The sequence below is a fragment of the Lonchura striata genome, chromosome 6 (genome assembly GCF_046129695.1).
Source record: "Lonchura striata isolate bLonStr1 chromosome 6, bLonStr1.mat, whole genome shotgun sequence".
Classification (NCBI taxonomy): domain Eukaryota; kingdom Metazoa; phylum Chordata; class Aves; order Passeriformes; family Estrildidae; genus Lonchura; species Lonchura striata.
The window spans coordinates 22,144,590-22,157,669 of NC_134608.1; the positions used below are offsets into that span (position 1 = coordinate 22,144,590).

General features: G+C 53.9%; 1 protein-coding gene across 3 annotated transcripts in view; it reads right to left on the reverse strand.

Moving 5' to 3' along the window:
* Window positions 1-216: 216 nt before the first annotated feature.
* Window positions 217-13,080, reverse strand: part of TMEM63C (transmembrane protein 63C) — a 32,480-nt gene continuing 19,616 nt past the window's right edge. For all 3 annotated transcript variants that reach the window (XM_021542817.3, XM_021542818.2, XM_021542819.2), the window contains exons 4-24: window positions 12,889-12,968; window positions 11,720-11,807; window positions 9,789-9,826; window positions 9,230-9,372; window positions 8,871-8,922; window positions 8,326-8,434; window positions 7,825-7,898; window positions 7,639-7,719; window positions 7,382-7,502; window positions 7,131-7,264; window positions 6,793-6,915; window positions 6,097-6,250; window positions 5,445-5,551; window positions 4,570-4,656; window positions 3,989-4,054; window positions 3,704-3,866; window positions 3,375-3,480; window positions 3,007-3,174; window positions 2,611-2,726; window positions 2,390-2,461; window positions 217-2,308 (exon numbers count right to left, since the gene is read on the reverse strand). In XM_021542817.3, coding sequence (XP_021398492.2) covers window positions 2,096-2,308; window positions 2,390-2,461; window positions 2,611-2,726; window positions 3,007-3,174; window positions 3,375-3,480; window positions 3,704-3,866; window positions 3,989-4,054; window positions 4,570-4,656; window positions 5,445-5,551; window positions 6,097-6,250; window positions 6,793-6,915; window positions 7,131-7,264; window positions 7,382-7,502; window positions 7,639-7,719; window positions 7,825-7,898; window positions 8,326-8,434; window positions 8,871-8,922; window positions 9,230-9,372; window positions 9,789-9,826; window positions 11,720-11,807; window positions 12,889-12,968 — 2,295 coding nt within the window. In that variant the 3' untranslated portion in view covers window positions 217-2,095. The remainder of the gene's footprint in view (window positions 2,309-2,389; window positions 2,462-2,610; window positions 2,727-3,006; window positions 3,175-3,374; window positions 3,481-3,703; window positions 3,867-3,988; window positions 4,055-4,569; window positions 4,657-5,444; window positions 5,552-6,096; window positions 6,251-6,792; window positions 6,916-7,130; window positions 7,265-7,381; window positions 7,503-7,638; window positions 7,720-7,824; window positions 7,899-8,325; window positions 8,435-8,870; window positions 8,923-9,229; window positions 9,373-9,788; window positions 9,827-11,719; window positions 11,808-12,888; window positions 12,969-13,080) is intronic.

Here is a 13,080-nt window from a genome sequence, read left to right on the forward strand (position 1 = left end):
CTGCCCACATGTTGGGGTTTGTTTTTATGGGGATCATAGTGGGCAGTCTGGAGGTGGGGATGCGTCCAAGCAGTCTCCTTGCCACTGAAGCATCTGCAGGATGACCCAGGTGGGATCAAAAGCAGGCCACAGGTGGGAAAAGGCCCTAGTGGCAAGGGTTCCCTCTAAACCGGTGCCAGGAAAAGACGCATGGGGGTGACGACGCCAAGCAGCAGCTGGGTGAAGTAATTTTATTCAAGGCACAGTCATAGCAATAAATCACGAGAAGGTACAGACCTCTGGCACATTCCTACAGTGGGGCAGCCAAGGGCAATCAGACCAGCAGCTTGAGCTCCTGAGGACACAGTGCCACTAGCAGGCACTTGCTTCTACCCTCAGAGAGGCCACCAGCATCCCCGTACCCTGCCTGGTGCTGCCTCTGGAGCAGACAGCGAGGGGAGCAGCTGAACTGTGGGCAGCCCCGGGGGCACCTGGGCAGGAGGCTGAAAACCCCCAGGGAACTTTTTGGGATTAGAAGGATGTGTCTGAGCTCAAGGCTCCCCCGAGGCAACCAATTTGTGGCTAGTGTGCCGCAGCCACTGCCCCAGCATGCAGGAGCATGGGTGGGACACGGGCCATGGGACTGCCAGCTGGTTGAGCTGAGATCCACCAGCTCCACAGGAATGTCCTAAGGGACCCCTTAATGCTCTTATCGCTGGGCTGCCTTTTAACCTCCCCCCAACCCAGAACTGGCACACTGCCCCTCCTCTCAGTGGCACTACTAATGCTAACCAGTGCCATGGCTGAGCATCTGCCTTCACACAACAGCACTCTGCATGCCAGCAGCCCTGGTGCTGGCAGAGCTGCACCTTCTCCCCTTCCCTCCCTGCACTGCCCTGGGATGATAGCAACTCTAGTTGCTCTGAAGCTAGCAGGAGAATCAGGGACAGGAAAATCAGCCCTGAGACCAAAACAGGGCTGAGTGAGAAGCCAGCATGCCCAGGTGGGCTATGGTGGGAGAGGAGCTGAGGAGGATGAGAATAAACCTTCATCCCCACCACAGCTACTCTGGATGAGCTGGAAAACTCCAAGGATGCTGTCTGGGCAGGTAATGGCACATTTACACTAATCACAGCAGGACTCACACTTGAGAGGCAGTGTGGCTACTGGGGGAGCATCCCAAGCTGCAGCCTGTGGACAAGGGCAGGCAGGATGTGGTGGACCAGGAGGACCTGGAAGTCCAGGTCCTGCCAGTCTCCACCTGTCCACCCTGTTCTGTTGCATTAGGATGGAGCTATTCTGGCTCCCATGGGCAGCCCCAGTGAAAGCATGAGCATGATGGGGTACTGCCAGGGAAGAGAAGTGAAAAAGAGCTGTCCTCAAACCCATTAAACACACTTGTCTCTTGACCTCCCACTTCTCCTCAAGTGCCCAAGGGCACAGGCATTGTGCAGCAAGATGGGGGGATGGGGTGGGAGGTCGAGGAAGAGCTGGGGTTGCATTTGATGCTTGCCTTGGTGCAGGGCTGTTGGTGTTTATGTAGGGACACTCACCTCCTCCACCAAAGCACACGCATGTCAGCAGTCCCTGCTAAAATGGGCCAAGCAGGGGCAGGCAGCAGCCTGCAGGCCAGCAGCAGGGGAGGCAGCAGGACAGCTGCCTGAGCAGTGGATGGATGGGGTGAGATGCAAGGGTTATGGGTGGCTGTCCCCTGCCACTGAGGACCCAGAGGACAGCGTGATGGCAGGCACATTCATCTGGGTTGTCTGGGCTGCTTCCTCCTCTGAGGGAACAGGGCCTCCCTCCTGCCCCCAAAAGCATGGCCTCTCAGAGATACCCTCTCCCTATACTGCTGCATCCCCTCTTCCCCACTGTGTGCTGGAAGAGGCAAGTGGGGACAGGGGGACATTAGGGGGCTCAGCCAGTGCAGGCAGCAGGAGGGACCATCAGACCCTCCTGCCTCTGCCCGTGCAATGGGGTCTCTCCCTCACATCAGTCTTGTGATCCCCTGCCCCATTAGCAAGGTGGCCCCCACAGTGCAGGGAAGGCTCCTTCCTGCCCCATGGCATGTCCTCTGCTCTCAGCACAGTCAATTCTCAGCCTGTGGCAGGGATGTTCACTGGTAGCGAGCCTGGCTCTCTATCACGGGGCCACTCCTGTACTCGCCCTCCACGGTCTCCAGCTCTGTCTCGAAGCTCTGCAGCCCCCCATCCTCCCCATCCTCTGCTGGCTCCAGGTGGTTGCCCATGGTGCCATAGGACTGGTGCGCCGGAGAGGCTGCTGGTGTCAGGCTCAGCTCAGGCTCCTGCAGGACAGTGGCCAAAAAGAGCTGCCCCGGGGGGCAGTGGGCCATCAGGACCCAGGGGAGCAAGAGCAGATGGCCACAGCAGGGCTGCAGAGGGATACTCACATTGGAGTTAGGGGTGGAGGAAACGCTACTCCGCTCCACGTCATTGAAGGCGCCCTCAGACTGGTCAGACATCTGAGGAGAAGGAGGCCATGAGGAAATCAGGGTTTGAAGGCCCCGCTTTGGCTAGGCATAGCCAGGTGCTATCTCAGATTCCCCATGGCAAGCAAAGAGGGGATGCACTGGGGTGAAGTAACACAGTGAGCGGCTATATCTGTGCTCACCTGGTAGCTAGAGGGTTTCCGTGGCTGCAGCTTCTTCAGGCAGAGGCCAAAGAAGGAGAGGATGATGCAGGAAAGAAGGACCACAAAGGTGAAGAGAGTGACAGGCCGGGTGGGACCTATAGCACAGAGACACTGGGGTAGCACATAAGCCTCCAAGAACCAGCTGCACATCCAGCTGAGCCCCAGGCTGGTGCCTGCTTTGGGTTTTACAAGCTCTCAACCCCCTTCCCAAAATACAAGCTGACACCTCCTTCATCTGCCAAGCCTTCACACCACCTTCCCCCTTACCACCCTCCATGCCATGCCTAACTCAAGGGTGACACCAGTGGCTCATCACCCCCAAACATCAGACATGACCCTCAGCAGTGACAGGGCGCAGCCCCAAGCTCTCCCTACCAAGGCGCAGGACGGAGAAGAAGAGCAGCCAGAACATGCAGAGGATGGGGGCCACCACGACCTGGCTGATGGCGGCGACGTGGAGGCGCTGGTTCAGTTTGGTGGGGATGTACACATAGTAAATGTTGTACCGGTCAACCATGTGCTTGAGCAGCATGTAGAGCAACCCTGGTGGGACAAGAGGAGCCATCTGGGTGGAGGGCAATGGGGACACCCAGGCCATAGGGACAGCAGGGCAGGCCCTGGGGATGATGCCCAAGGGTGCCCTCCCATACTATGCAGGCAGCTTGCATTCCCATGCTGCTGCTGGTGGCTGGGACAGGCTGTCCTTGGCATGGCTGGGACTATGGGCATGGAGTCATACTCACCAAAGGGGACGATGATGGGGCAGGTGATGCTGTAGGTCATGACAACGGAGAAGATACAGCAGGTCCAGGCGTACTCTAGTCCAAACTGGAACTGGTATGCTTGGCTCTGGGACACAACCAACAGTGTAATTGCCAGCTCTGTCACTGCAAAGCCTGCACTTGCCTCTGCACCCTGGCCCACAGGACTGCCTCACCCCCACTAGCTCCCAAGGGGCCTGAAGAAGTCCTCATAAGCACCCCCACAGAACCACAACAGCCTGAGTTTCCAATGAGTGTATCTCTGCTGTGCTGGGGGTCACAAAGGCTCACAGGTGACCAGAGCCACGTACCCGCTTGACATGGAGCCGCTCGGGCTCAGACTTGGCAAAGCAGAGGCGAGCAGTGTAGACGAGGAGGCCTGGGATGCGCAGCAGCTCCATGGCCGTCCCAATCAGGCTGGAGGTGACTACATAGTTGACAAAGAAGGCGCCATTGTCTGGGAGGAAAACGCACCTGCCCCAGGGACAGAGGTGACACAGTGAGAGAATGCTCAGGCAGGAGCTGCAAGAGCTGCTGGCGGTGGACAACAGGTGCTCCCGCTTGCCTGGGAAGTTTGGGAGCTTCCTGCTACTCACTGGAACTTAATTTCAGCCTCATCCAGAAAGTGGGTGTCGAAGAGCCAGCGGAAGAACAGGTCCAGGCTGGAGGGAAGAGAAGAGGAGCAGCTCAGATAGATGGGGAGCTACAGAGAGATGTGAGAGACACCCAGCAGGCACGTGCTTTTTTTCCCTGTCCTGAGCAGGCAAAGCCCTCTGCACCCTACATTGCCAGAGCAGCCCCTTCTTCACTGTGGAGTGAATGCTTGCCTCCTGGAAGGCCAGGATTACTGTAGCTGGAGCTATGCAGATACCTGACCAGGTCCTTTTAGGGTCTGCTGAACCCAAGCAGCAGCTGATCACTGCCACCAGCCCCCTTGGATCAGCTGTGGCAGCCTGGTAAATGGCTCTGCTCCACTCCTCTGCAGGGAAGGTTTCCATGTGTGACCATGTGTGAGTGGCTCAACACTGCTAAAGGAGTGTTTTCCTCCCCAGAGATCGCTGCGTTTTGGCAGCAATGAGATCTTAGCCCTTTGGGGCTGGACTGCCAGGGCAAGGGGCCTAGGTGTGATCCTGGCAGCTCAGGAGCAGGGAGAGAAGCATGGCAAGGTGGTCCGTACCTGCTCAGACCCAGCGAGGGCAGGATGATAACCATGAACACCAGGAAGAAGTAGCACTTGTGCATGGTGATCTGATTTTCACTTGACCTGCAGAGATGGAAGATGAGAAAAGAACATTGCATTTTTTGGGAAAGAGCAGCAGGTGGGATGAGGGGCTGGGCTTGGTCTCGCTTTTCACCAAGGAGTTACTCCCTGCCTCACAAAGCTGTGTGCATTTAGTCTGCATATCCACTGGAGGCTAGCAAAGCCTCTCCCAAGCTAGGGTGTGTCACCATGAGGAATCTGCTGTAGTCTCTCATCTCCTTCATCTTTGCCCTCTCCTACCATCCCTGATGGTAACAGACACCCAAGAAGAGGCAGATAGGGTGTCTAGTATGAATTCACGACTTCCTGTTTCCCTCAGAAAAAGGAAGGGAGGTGATGACAAAGCTCCTGCAAGGACTTATCAGACGAGGCACAGGGCTTGGGGCTGATGGAGGGCCAAGACAAAGAGAGCACATTGTGTGCTGTGCAGTTTCCCCTACTTTAAGCATCCTGAAACCATACCTCTGCCTTGGAGGGCTGGAAGCATGCCTGGGATGTCCCTGCTGCTGCCAGTCCACCATCACACTGTCCCTCTTACAAACTTCTTCAGATCCATCTTAAAACCACCTGACTTTGTCAGTAGCCTGAAAGTGTTGAGGACTGTGGGAAGCAAATGGCTCATTTGTGCATGGACTTGGAGCTCTTTCTATGGAGAGAAACACCCAGGGGGCTCTGCTCCACTGTGGAGGTCTACTCCTCACTGCCTGCCTCCCTGCAGGTTGGGTTCCCCTTCCACTGCAGTTCCTCCCATCTATGGCAGCCTGGGGGGCTGGGGGGGCCAGCACCATTACCTTGTCCAGTGAGACTCGAAGAATGCTGAATAGTAGACAAGGAAGGGCAGGAAGACGGAGAAGGCCCAGAGCAGCAGCGTGGGGAAAAACTGGGTGATGATGGGGTTCTGCAGGAAGAGAGAAGACGAGCACCCCCTCAGCAACCTACCACAGCACAGCTGTGCTGGAGACAGCACACATTGGTGTGTGCAGCAGGTGGGCTGGAGCATCCCCTCCCTGAGCAGGGGCATTTGTTTCAGGAAATAAGAACTTGAGGCCAGCCAAAGGCACCACAGCCATGTTCTGAGCCCCAGTGCCCACCCAAAAGCTCACAGGTCAAAGAGCAAGAAAGAGCTGTGCTGCTGGCAGCTCCTGACATCTCCTGAGCTCTTTCCAAATGTTTTTTCTTGAATGGACAGCAACATGCCCGCCTTGATGGAAACCAGCACCAAAGCTCAGGTGCTGCCCCAGGGCTCTGCCACTGGAAACACAAGGAGGAGGGCATGGATAGCAAGCACAGACATGACCTCATCAATGATCTTGTTTCTCATCACTGCCCAACCTAGTGGTGGCTCATCTTCTTAAGACAGTGTACAGCTTGTGCCCCCCACCTGTCACAGATAAGCCTGGAAATGACAACCTTTTAGGAAAATTGGCATGGGTTAGGGACTACCTTGAGGCTCTCCACAGGGTGTGTGACATTGAACATGTCCATAGTGTTGACAATGATGGCTGGCGTCGTGAGGAAGAAGAGAAGGACGAACAGGCAGATATTAAGCAGAATGAATCGCACCCACCACGATGTGCCACGGACTGATAAATTCTCCCTGCAAGAGGAAAACACAACTTGGACATGATGAGGAGGAAAAGCCCTGTGTCCTGGGCCTCCCAGCATAGCTTCATGAAGCTCTGACTCCTATCTACATCGACTATCTTGGCAGGCATTGCTCTGAGGTCACCCTCTTCCCCTCCCCATGCTCTTTGCTATCACATGCAGAGCCCCCTGGACCAGAGAATAGCCACAGCGGAGGTCCATACAACCAGGAGGCTTTGGAATCAGGCCAGAGAAATCAGAGTCTGGCAATCACCCTTAATCTCAGCTGGCTGCACCCTGCCACCTTTGGGATGATCACCCCAATCACCCCTACTGACTTCTGCTATGGCAATAGGAGAGACTTTCAGCCCCCATCACCCTGGGAAAGTGTCCTATAGATAGAGACACAGGTTTCCTATGGCTATATGGACTCCCTATTGCTATGGGTATAGGCTCCTTATAGCTATGTACATGGGCTCCTTATAGGTATGGACATGGGCTTCCCCATATCTGCTTGTTCCCCCTTCCTCCCTCCCTTCTGCCATGGGGGTTCACCAGATGATATCACTGGGTGAAGGGGCATAGCGAACACCCCAGTGGTGTGACTTGACCACGGTGGTGACAGAGGACTGCTGGGGGTGCTTGCGGCAGTGGATGTGGCTGTAGTCCTTCAAAATCCTGCAGGAAGAGGGAGCCAGGGGTCAGGTCTCACTTGTGAGACCCTTCCCACAGCCCCAACAGGGCAGCCAACTCGGCAGATGGCAGAGGCATAGAAGAGACCGACCCATTGCCTGGCTTTGGTGGAAAAAGCTGGCAAGGTGTCCCAGTTCCCCAGTAGTGGTGGCCAACAGATTGAGGGACATCCCCATGGCCTTTGCATGAGGGACACTCACACAGCTGTCATCCGCTCATCCTGGAAGGTGACGAAGGCCATATCAAGTCGCTTGAGTGTGATGCGGTTGCGCTCTGCATTGAACTCATCTGTGAGCTTCTCCTCCAGCTCCCCATAATACTGCTCAGCATCCACCTGTGGGAGCAGCCAGGGCTGTGCTGTGCACCGGGCTGGGGCAGGGGTAAGCTGCCATGCTCTGCCTTGCCCATGGTTCAGGTGTGCTGCCTTGAAGCCCTGCCTGCACCCTCCTACCTCATCAAAGGCACAGAAGCGGCAGCAGAAGATGCGGGCGCAGGGGTGAGTTTTGATCATGATCTTCCCCTCTTTCTGTGCCTTGGTGGTGAAGTAAAGCCTCCCTTTCATTGCTTTGCGCCTGCCAGGAAGCCGATAGCAAAGGTCATTTGGGGAGCACCAGACATACAGACAGAAACCCAGCCTGGGTGCCTTGATGTGGTGGGCAGGAGCAGTACACCCTCCCACAGAGGCAACATGGACGTGCATGCACTCACCTCTCCACATCCAGCTTCATCAGCTTGCACACGTCGAAGCAGAACTGGACGTTGGTGACGGTGCAGCTGGGATAAGCCTCACTGCAAGCACAGGGGCGTGGTGGCACCAGGAGGCAGGGGACAGGGACAAGTCCCTGCCACCTGTCTGCCACTCACCCAGCAAAGCTGTGGCACATGGCTACTCACTGGAAATGCTTGACAATAAGTGAAGGGTCTGTGATCTCCTTGGGGATGTGGGTAACCATCAGTGTCCGGGCGACCTGGGGGAAGAGAAGAGGCAAAGGGATGTGCAGGATGGATCTGCAGGATGGGCAGGGATCTGCAGAATATCTCCCTGTCCACCCAGCAGCGAGCTGGAGCACCAACTGCCACTCTAGAGGCAAGTCAGCACGGATCTCCTCCATGCCCAGTCCCAAACCTTGAGGGCACAGCCAGCCAATGCCATACCCCAGACAGATGAACACAGCAGAGCTTCAGTCTCAAGTGACAAACAAAGAGAGAAAGATTTGCCTCCAGACTGTCAATTTATCCAGAAGCTGGTGAAAATCAGCCACATATTTCCCTGCCAGACCAGTTTCACGCTGTTCCTAAAAACCTCTGTACCTACTGGGACCAGTACTTGTGCAAAACAAGAAGTTGTCCATTAGCACTGAACAAGGCAGGGTTGGAGGAGGGGAAATTTCTCACCTTCTCATTCTCTCTGTATTCCAGGTGGACAGAGTGGTGAGCCATACAAAGGACAGTGAAGATAAAATAGATGAGGGCGAAGATGCTGTGCAGCCATAGGAGACGGTCTCTGGAAGAGATGAAGATCAACAAGCACTGTGGTGAGCATGTGGTATTGGAACAGCCCAGCACTCAGCATCTCACCCATGGACACCCCTTCCATCCAGCAGGACCTCCCTGTGCCAGCTGTCAGACACGCAGCCCAGGAACTAAAGGGGCAGCACCCAGGCTGTTGATCGAGATACTACAGAAATGAGGCCACGCAACATCCCCAAGAGCACTTCTGACAGCAGTGGGGTGCAACGAGCACTGCTACTGGCTTGGCTGCCCTGACTGTGCTCATGTAGTTCAGAGAGACAGGACAGCTAGTGTGAGTGGTGTGCTGCTCACATGGACCTGTCCCTGGCCCCAGCACAAGGCTGTGGTGAGTTCTGTGCCTAGGTGCTCCCAGCAGTGCCCACCACAGCAGCAGCACACACACTCCCCCTGCCTCCGGGAGCACCTACTGAGTTGGGATGTTGGCGATGGTTGTCCGGCCAAAGTGGGTGGGATTGTGTCCTGCAGAGGAAGAGGAGAAGCAAAAAGTTAAGTGGACCCAGTGCAGTATGCATGTCCATATAGCAGTTACTGATTCTGGTCTTTGGTCCCTTCTTTTCCATCTCCCAGGTCCCTAGGTCCCCACTGCTCTGAATTTCCCAGCTTCTAATGCTCCTCTGTCACCCAGCTGATGGTGAGCTCCTGCTCACATGGGGGCTTCTGAGACAGGGTTTTTTTTGCTTTCCTTCCCAGAGGCACAGTGCTTGCCCAAAGGCTTGGAAGCTTGCATGGCATTCCTGAGTCATCCTATGACTAGGGAAGCACCTACCCAGGAGGTCCCCTGAGAAGTTGACAGGCAGGATGACAGCCACGGAGAGCACACAAACCAGCATCAGCAGGACCAGGAGGTGCCGCTGGAAGGAGAGGTAGGTGGTGGCATCGATCCCACACTTGCTCTGAATCTCCTCATCCCTGGAGAGAGGCAGGTGGGGGTCAAAGCTGGTGGTTCCTCCCCACCACCTCCCATCATGGGGACACTGGCTTGCTCCAGTCTCCCACAACCCACACTCATGACATCCGGAGTGTGGCACAAAGGATTTGAGCACAGAGGGAATGAGGGACCCAAGCAGCCCTCTAACTGCCATCTCATCACAGGATTGGCTCCTATGAGGAGAGGTTGAAGTCCTTTCCTTTGGGATAGGATCTAGGGGCCAGAAGGAAATGCAGAGGTGAGTCTCTGCTCCCTCTTCAGAGAGGATGTTTTAAGAGGGCTCTACTCTGCTGCTGCTCACAGCAGCTCCTGGTGATGGGCCACCACCTGTGGGCATCAACTCCCCATGAGTGGGCAGTGGTGGGGCAAGTCCATAATGCCGAGCACACACACTTACTTCATCTGATAGATAGAAAGGAGCCAGGAACAGAATCCCTAGAAGGAGAAAGAGTCAGGATGAGAAAAGGACAACCACCCGCACCTCTCTGGTGAGGGACTGGGTCATAACATTTGCTGGGGAAACACGGAGAGGTGGTGCAGTGCCTATGGCCAGGGGGTTGAGCAAATGGAGGTAGTGCCCAAGGCAGCTCAGCAATGTTCAGCCCAATGGCAAAAGCAACTGCCTCAGAAGAAGCCAGGAAAACACACTCCAAAGAGCTAATGGGAAGCTGAGCTCAATCTCTCTTCCAGCCCTGAGAGACCATGCCCTTCCTGAAAGTATTGATAAGAGAATTTCTGTGAGTGGGAACAAGGAGTCTGCTGGAACAGGGGTGTAAAGGGACAAGGAAGTCTCTCTACAAACATCATCCATCCTGATGGCATCAGGTGCATATTTTTGGCTGCAAAAGGATTTGCAGAAGCTGAAGTCAAGCATTAACCTACTGTTTCAGGGGTGACTTGCTGGACCTCAGCTTCCTCTGAGTCTTAAGGAGCATCACTGCAACAGACTCCTGCTTCCAGAGCTCCCTCCTCTTCCCCTTCCATGACAGTCCCTAACATTCAATGCACCTTTTTTTACCACTAGCAAGTGCTATGGTGGCACTGCTGTAGAGTGCTACAGGACTAACAAAGTTAGTGCTTGCGCATTAACTAGCTTATTCTCTGTCACTGTATACACACATGGGTCTTCAGACTTTCCCCTGGTGAAGGAGGATTGGGTTAGAAAACACCTAGGTAGACTTGACACCCACAAGTCTGTGGGCCCTGACAGGATGCATGCACAACTGCTGAGAGAGCTGGTGGACACCACAGCAAGGCAGCTCATGATCATCTTTAAAAGGTTGTGGTCATCAGGAAAGGTGCCTGAGGACTGGAAGAAAGCACCATGCACTGTAACAGATTGCCCAGAGAGGTTGTGGAGTCTCCTTCACTGGAGATATTCAAGATACAATCCTGTGTCATGTGCTCTAGGATGACTCTGCTTGAACAAGGAGGTTGGACTAGATGATCCATGTTAGTTCTTTTCAACTCTGCCCATTTTGTGATTTTGTGATTCTGGGCTTTTTATGCTTTCTACGAATTTCTCCTCAAAACTGCTCTTCTCCTCTCTTAGTGTATTTTACATCTAACCTGGCAGAGTTGAGATTTTCTTCATTAGTGAACAGTTTGACTTTTAAAAGGATGTATTCTTACTTCTAATAATCTCCTTTAATCTGCTCATTAGTGTCCCTGTAGTCTTTCTCACTTAATTTTTGATGAGCAATATACATTTGCCTAGAGCATCTGGTACAGAGCCTTTAAACATGCCTTCTGCAACCTGCAAGGATTTTGCTTCTTTTGCTTCTTTCCTACCTAGATTTTTTAATAAGTCATGACATTTTTTCATGGTCATACCAGTGACTGATTTTTGAGGTTTTGCAGCCAAAAAAGGAAGAGGCAGCAAAATGTGCCAGTCTGTGTTTGTTTCCAGGAAAGCCTGGTGTGCTAGAGAGAAACGGAAAATTACTTTAAAGCCCCACCATGTTGACAGAGGAGGAAATGTGGTGTGGGGGACTTTATCCTGAGGGGTAGGAAAGATCCTTGCAGGCATGCAGCTGGGCTCTGGCCATGCATCATACTGGATCCACAGCTGCAAGGAGAGCCATTCAGCTGTGAGATGCTTGCTGACAAGAGCATCCCCTCCAAACTGCCATTCAAAATAGATGCCTCAAGGAATCCAGGACAAAAAACCCTCCAGATTCCAGGAATTCCCCACTGCTGAAAAGTGTTGAGCATGAGATTTAATTTCTCACACTTAACTTCTGACAGGGGTTTCTGGTGAAGAACAGGACAGGCTGCGCTGGGACAAGCCCAGCCCAGGCCTCCACTGCCACAGCCACTGGCACTCACCACATCCTTGTTGTCAGCATCCAGAGGGCTGCTCTCCGATGGGGACTTCTCCTTCTCGCTCTGCTCTCCATAGAAAAGCGATGTCAGGCTTTGCAGTGAGGGAAGGAGCAGAGGGGTGAGGCAGAAGAGAAGCAGCAGACATGAGAGGATAAGCACCCTTGGAGAAGTCTCTCCTAGAACAGCAGCCCAAGAAATGCCTCCCTCCTCCCTGCATCCTACACTGGGGCTGGTACAGTGATTACTTCTGGGCTTGGGACAAAAGGGTTGCATCTTGCTGCCTCCACACCAACAAGTCTTCCCAGCTTCTTTGTGGCCCTGACTCATGATGGGCTCATGGAGATGTAACATTAGCTCCATTACAAGGGACTGTTGAACCAGACATTTTCTATTCTACTGTTTTCAGATGTCTCAACTGGTTTTACAGTAAAAAGGTATCTAATCAGAGCTTGCATTTTAAATCTTGATTGCCCTTTGTTCTCACTGGTGAAGGGAAAACATCACGTATTCATCACCAGGCAGCTCCACATTCAAAGACCAAGAGGAACTGGAGGGGAGGAGGCAGAAGAAGGATTTTAACAGATCTTACTCTTGTGGGCTGCCCAGCCTTGCACAGACCCCTCCTGTGTGCACCAGCCTGTGCAAAGAAAGATGCTTTGCTGCCCAAGGTGAGCTGTGGTCTGACAGGAAAGCTGTTGTGGGTAGTACAGCCCACCCAGAAATATAGTCTGGTCTCTACTTTTACCAAATAAGCAGAACACTGCTTATTTTTGGGGAATTCTGCACCTAGCCCAAACAATGGGCCAGGCAAGTTGCTGTGGTGACAGGAGTAACAGTTTTATTGCTGTGTGCCTCCCTTTGCCCCCTCCACCAGGCAGTCCCGCTCATCCCAAGAGAGTGGCAGAAGATGCAGCAGCACAGTCCCCACTGAAAAACAGCTCTTTGATGCTGGAGGGAATGAAAGCTGGCCTGGGCATTCCCTCTCCCTCTCCCTGCAGCAGATGGTGGCTTTGTCTTCATGGGAAATGGGGGCACCAGGCCATTCCCAGTGGGGAGGAGGGACAAGAACACCTGCTGAACTCTGTGTGTCATACTGCAGTTTTGGCCTTCCGTCCAGCCCTCTTGAAGAGAATGGAACCATCACCTGCAGAGCAGCTTTGCATCCATCTTACCTATCATTGTCCATCAGCAGTGCCAGGCGCCCGTAGTCCCAAGCCGCTTTCCGAAGACATGAGAAGACCAGAAGGAGAAGCTGGAAGAAGAAAGTGTTGTGCTGCAAGGTATCACCCCATGGGATCTTCTCATATCCCTCCTTTGTGCTTTCCCACTCATGAGCCCAAGCTCATGCAGAACTCTTACCCAAA